The sequence below is a fragment of the Hemibagrus wyckioides genome, linkage group LG24, assembly GCF_019097595.1.
Source record: "Hemibagrus wyckioides isolate EC202008001 linkage group LG24, SWU_Hwy_1.0, whole genome shotgun sequence".
In the NCBI taxonomy this organism is placed as follows: Eukaryota; Metazoa; Chordata; class Actinopteri; order Siluriformes; family Bagridae; genus Hemibagrus; species Hemibagrus wyckioides.
Genome location: NC_080733.1, coordinates 15,850,185 through 15,854,955, shown reverse-complemented (window position 1 = coordinate 15,854,955; position 4,771 = coordinate 15,850,185). Strand labels below are relative to the sequence as shown.

The 4,771-nt window shown below is 43.4% G+C and overlaps 1 protein-coding gene across 2 annotated transcripts in view; it reads left to right on the top strand.

The window, feature by feature from the left end:
- LOC131345406 (pre-B-cell leukemia transcription factor 1-like) overlaps positions 1–3,005 on the top strand; it is a 52,508-nt gene extending 49,503 nt beyond the window's left edge. Inside the window, exons 8-9 of one of the 2 annotated variants that reach the window (XM_058378282.1) lie at positions 1,999–2,085; positions 2,377–3,005. In XM_058378282.1, the coding sequence (XP_058234265.1) occupies positions 1,999–2,042 (44 nt within the window). In that variant the 3' untranslated portion in view covers positions 2,043–2,085; positions 2,377–3,005. The remainder of the gene's footprint in view (positions 1–1,998; positions 2,086–2,376) is intronic. The other variant, XM_058378283.1, reaches the window with a different exon arrangement.
- Positions 3,006–4,771: the final 1,766 nt, after the last annotated feature.

The following is a 4,771-nucleotide window of genomic DNA, read 5'->3' as shown; positions in this document are numbered from 1 at the left end:
AAACGTCGATTTCAATGGTGCCAGCAGCGAAAATCTTGGGCTGTGGACAATGTGAAACATGTATTGTTCTCTGATGAGTCCACCTTCACTGTCTTTCCCACATCCGGGAGAGTTACGGTGTGGAGAAGCCCCAAAGAAGCGTACCACCCAGACTGTTGCATGCCCAGAGTGAAGCATGGGGGTGGATCAGTGATGGTTTGGGCTGCAATATCATGGCATTCCCTAGGCCCAATACTTCTGCTAGATGGGCGTCACTGCCAAGGTCTACCGAACCATTCTGGAGGACCATGTGCACCCAATGGTTCAAACATTGTATCCTGAAGGCGGTGCTGTGTATCAGGATGATAATGCACCAATACACCCAGCAAGACTGGTGACAGAGTGGTTTGATGAACATGAAAGTGAAGTTGAACATCTCCCATGGCCTGCACAGTCACCAGATCTAAATATTATTGAGCCACTTTGGGGTGTTTTGGAGGAGCGAGTCAGGAAACGTTTTCCTTCACCAGCATCACGTAGTGACCTGACCACTATTCTGCAAGAAGAATGGCTCAAAATCCCTCTGGCCACTGTGCAGGACTTGTATCTGTCATTCCCAAAGACTAACTGATGCTGTATTGGCCGCAAAGGAGGCCCTACACCATACTAATGAATTATTGTGGTCTAAAACCAGGCGTTTCCGTTTCATTGTCCAACCCCTGTTTATGTATGTATGTTTTGCTTATTTGGCTGATGTTATTATTTTCCTAATATTTTGGTCAACAGCCAGTGATCTAGATCTGCCCCCAACACGCACACACTATAACACACTCTTCCACATGCATCAGCTCATAGACATGTACGATTGGCTAGCATCCCTGTGATTGACAGGAGAGTGAGCATGGCCCGCCCCTCCCAAACGCGATTTTTCATTGTAAAGATTTAGCCTCAGTCTTCTTCTTCTACAGGATACATCAGAGTTAGCTGAGGGTTAAAGAGTCTTGTAGCTTGGAGATGTTCGGTTCGCCTCCTGAATGTAACCGGTTTTAAACGTAAGACTAGCCGGTGTGTCTCATCACCATAATGAGATTTGCCCCTTCTGGGGTGTAATGCCATGTTTTCTTGTGCTATATATTAAGCTTTACAAAATACAGGCATGTTAATTAATTTATTAATGAATATAAGCGCTTTATGTCGTTAGCGTAGCTCTCCCTCTCTGCACCGCTCCATTGCTGACATTGTGACGTAGCACTTCCTTTAAATCTCCTCTCCACTGAATTGTTTACAAGGAACTTGTGAGTCACAGAGTCATTAAACACCACACGCCTTCAGCCTGGACACCATCTTGTCTCCGCTGTTCTCATCTCTCCACCTCTATTCATGCCTCTACTCTTCTCGTCTCTGTCTTGTCTCTTCTGTTCACGTCTCTTCTCTTTTCTCATTTCTTTGTCTCGTCTCATCTGTTTTCTTTTCATCTTGTCTCGTCTCTTCTTTTTATCTTTTTCTTCTCTTCTCTTTTCTCTTCTTCTTTCTTGTCTTCTCATGTCCTTTTCTTTTCATCTTTATTCCCTTCTCATCTCTTCTCGTGATCTCATCTCTTCTCTTATCATCTTTATTCTCTTCTTTTCTTTTCTCTTTGCATCTCTTCTCGTCTCTTCTCTTTTTATCTTTATTCTCTTCTTACCTCTTCTCGTTTTGTCTCTTCTCTTCTTTTTGTTTCTCGTCTCGTCCCTTCTCTTTTTATCTTTCTCTTCTCTTTTCTCTTCTTTTTGTCCTTATTCTCTTCTCTTCGTCTCCTCTCCTCCCCCCTCTCCTCTCGTGTCATCTCGTCTCGTCTCTTTGTGTGAAAGGTCCACACCTGTTAAGAGTGCACTCTATTTTTAGGTTCTCAGAAGCTGACAGCTAGCACAGTGATTATAAAAGCAGGATAAAGTGCAGAGGAAGTGTTATTGTGTTGAGCGGCTTAGACGTGTGTGGGTGTGTTCAAGTCATTTCATACTGTGTGTGTGTGTTTAACAGGTGGATACCCAGCGCCCTGCTACACACCTGACGGCCGGCTATGAGGAGCGGTCAGGAAGTGCCCTTTACACCCCACACTGCCTAGACGTGAGTAATAAACAAACACACACACACACTCTCTCTCTCTGACTCAGACGTTTCCAGATTTACTCACAACTGTTTTTCTATTTAAGTTAGAAAAGACCTCAGACCTCAGACCTTAAACTCACACTCTTCACTACAGACATCGTGATTAATGTAGAGAATATCTGCATTCTTGCATTTCCCATCATTTCAAATGCCCCCTAACAAAACTTTCCCCTAGCTTCACTTTGTTTGAAAGTATTGGCACCCTCTGTTCTCTTTGTGTTGAAGTCATTGTGTTTGTCTTCTCTGCAGGCCAACAGCAGCTGGGAGGAAAACCCCATCACTCCTCCACCCGGACATCCCAGCAGCGTCCAATCACAACCCTGCAACTGAGAGAGACACAGTAACACACACACACACACTCATACACACTTCAGCGCTTCCACCAGTCCAACTCCACTTCCTCCTCGGACTCAACTTTGTTTTGCAAGCTCTCAGCTAGAACGACGGTACCGAGCCCCCCATCCACCCCGAGCCCCCACACACAGACACACACACACACTCCCTCACACACTCCCTCACACACTCCCTCACACACTTTCAAGTTTGGACTTCATTGGACAGTCGTCTAGGAGCCTTCGCTCAGGAAGGAAACACAGGAAAAGGAAAAAGAAAGGTCACACGTCAGAGCATTCTGCTCTGTTGCTGGAGTGCTGTGTGTGTGTGTGTGTGTGTGTGTGTGTGTGTGTGTCCACACGCACGCACATTTACTAAGCCAGCTACATTGAAGACCACAGGATCCTCCGACCTGCCTGCTTTGAACCAAAGCGCTGTCCGTCCGTCAGAGAAGCTCCTCAGACTGCCGCAGGTCAACACCACGCAGGTTCTCCTCAGCTCCCTGTCTGTGACCGCTTTCCCGCGCCGTGCGCTCCAACAGCTGCCTACGCCACTAAGGTCATTGGTCCCTAAGGAGAGCACTCGTCGTCTCACACGCTTCTACTCGGTAGCCGTCTTCCTGCGTTTCCAAAAAATCTATATAAATCTATATGAAAACAGCTAAGCACAACAGTTCAGTGTGGTGACTTTTATTTTTATTTTTTTAAATCCCGGAGGAGAAGGTGGAGGGCAGGTCAGTACCGGGCGAAGTGGACAGACGTTTAATCACGCACCCGCTGGCCAGATTTCTCACCGGCCTATTTTTTTCTCTCTTAGTTCTTTTATCTCTGTTTTAATAGCTTAGCAGCTTTTACTAGCTCCTTTTCCCTCACAGTGTAGAGTCGAGTAGGACAGCTAGAGCTTTCCAGCCTGTGAGAAGAGAAGAGCTCGTGGCTTCAGCTTTGAGCCACTCAACTTTTTTTTTTCTTTTTCTTCTTCTTTTTAAAACAATGAGAAAACAAGTCTTCCATCCTTTGCATGTTGATCCTTGAAGACTTGAGAATTCCTGCGAGTCCTTGTGTAGCTCAGTTGTATTTTTTTTTTTTTTTTTTTTTCTTCCTCCAACAAGCAAGTAAACACTGCAAAACTGAGAGAATGTAACGGAACCACAGACCAAATAAAAAGAGAGAGAAATAAACCACACGTCTCATCTCGCACCACGGACTCGGCGGAGCGAGTCGTTCCTCGGGACGCCACAAGCTTTCACACATCAGCCTTCGACTCGAACCCGAGCTTCAGAGGCTGCTTCGACCCGACTGGCTACTACTTCCAAACCAAAAAAAAAAAAAAAAAAAAGAGGATAAAATGGAGGGCAAAAAACAAGTTTGAATTGAAATGTGGCGGATGTTTAAAAGATAAAATAAAAAAATAAACACACACACAGAGAGAGAGAGGAAGTGGGTTTCAATTCAACACTTTTTGTATAATTTAATTTTTTTGGTCTTGTTAAATTTTTTCTTTTTTTAAATCTTTCTCTGTATGCGACGGAAAGCATCCATACTGTGATACTAGCATGCCGCATTGTCCCATTTATTAAAAACAAACAAAAACGCATCCTTTAAAAACCTGGCCGAGGAACAAGGGCTCTTCTCCTTTTTTTGTTTTTTCTTCTTGTTTTTCTTTGAAGTCGAACCAAAAATGCGTGTGGTGGTTGTAAAGTCGCCGGACTGCAGCACACGCCGAGGACCGTCGCATTAAACTCCAGTCTCCTGAACACACAGGAAGTGCGCAAATAAAGTGTGGACGTCTTCTGTTACTCTTTTTTTTTTCTTTTTAATGTCCATCTCTCTTGCTCTTTCTCTCGTGTTTTTTTTTTTTCGTTTTGTTTTTAAGCTTTTAATACTGACCATGATATATACGAATGGAAATTGTTACACTATGAACTTGACCCCTGAAATGTAAGATGGGTTTTTGTTTATGTACGTACACACACACACACACACACACAGAGAGAGAGAGAGACGACTCGATGAAAAATGACGTTTTTACCCACATCTGTATAGATTAATGTTAATCCATTTCAGCTGGCTGGCTTTTCTTCTAACTAATGCTATTACTACACCAAAATATTTTTTTTTTATTATTATTATTATTAATAATAATCCTTTTTTTTTTCCTTCCTTCCTCCTTTTTGTACTCGTCATCACCGGATGTCATTGTACAGATTGTGGAATGTTTAAGTGTATTTCTCTTTTGATAAAATGTACACCTTATTTTGATTTTAATTTTTGTTTTGTTTTTTCCCCTCCTCCTCCTCCTCCTCCTCCTTCTT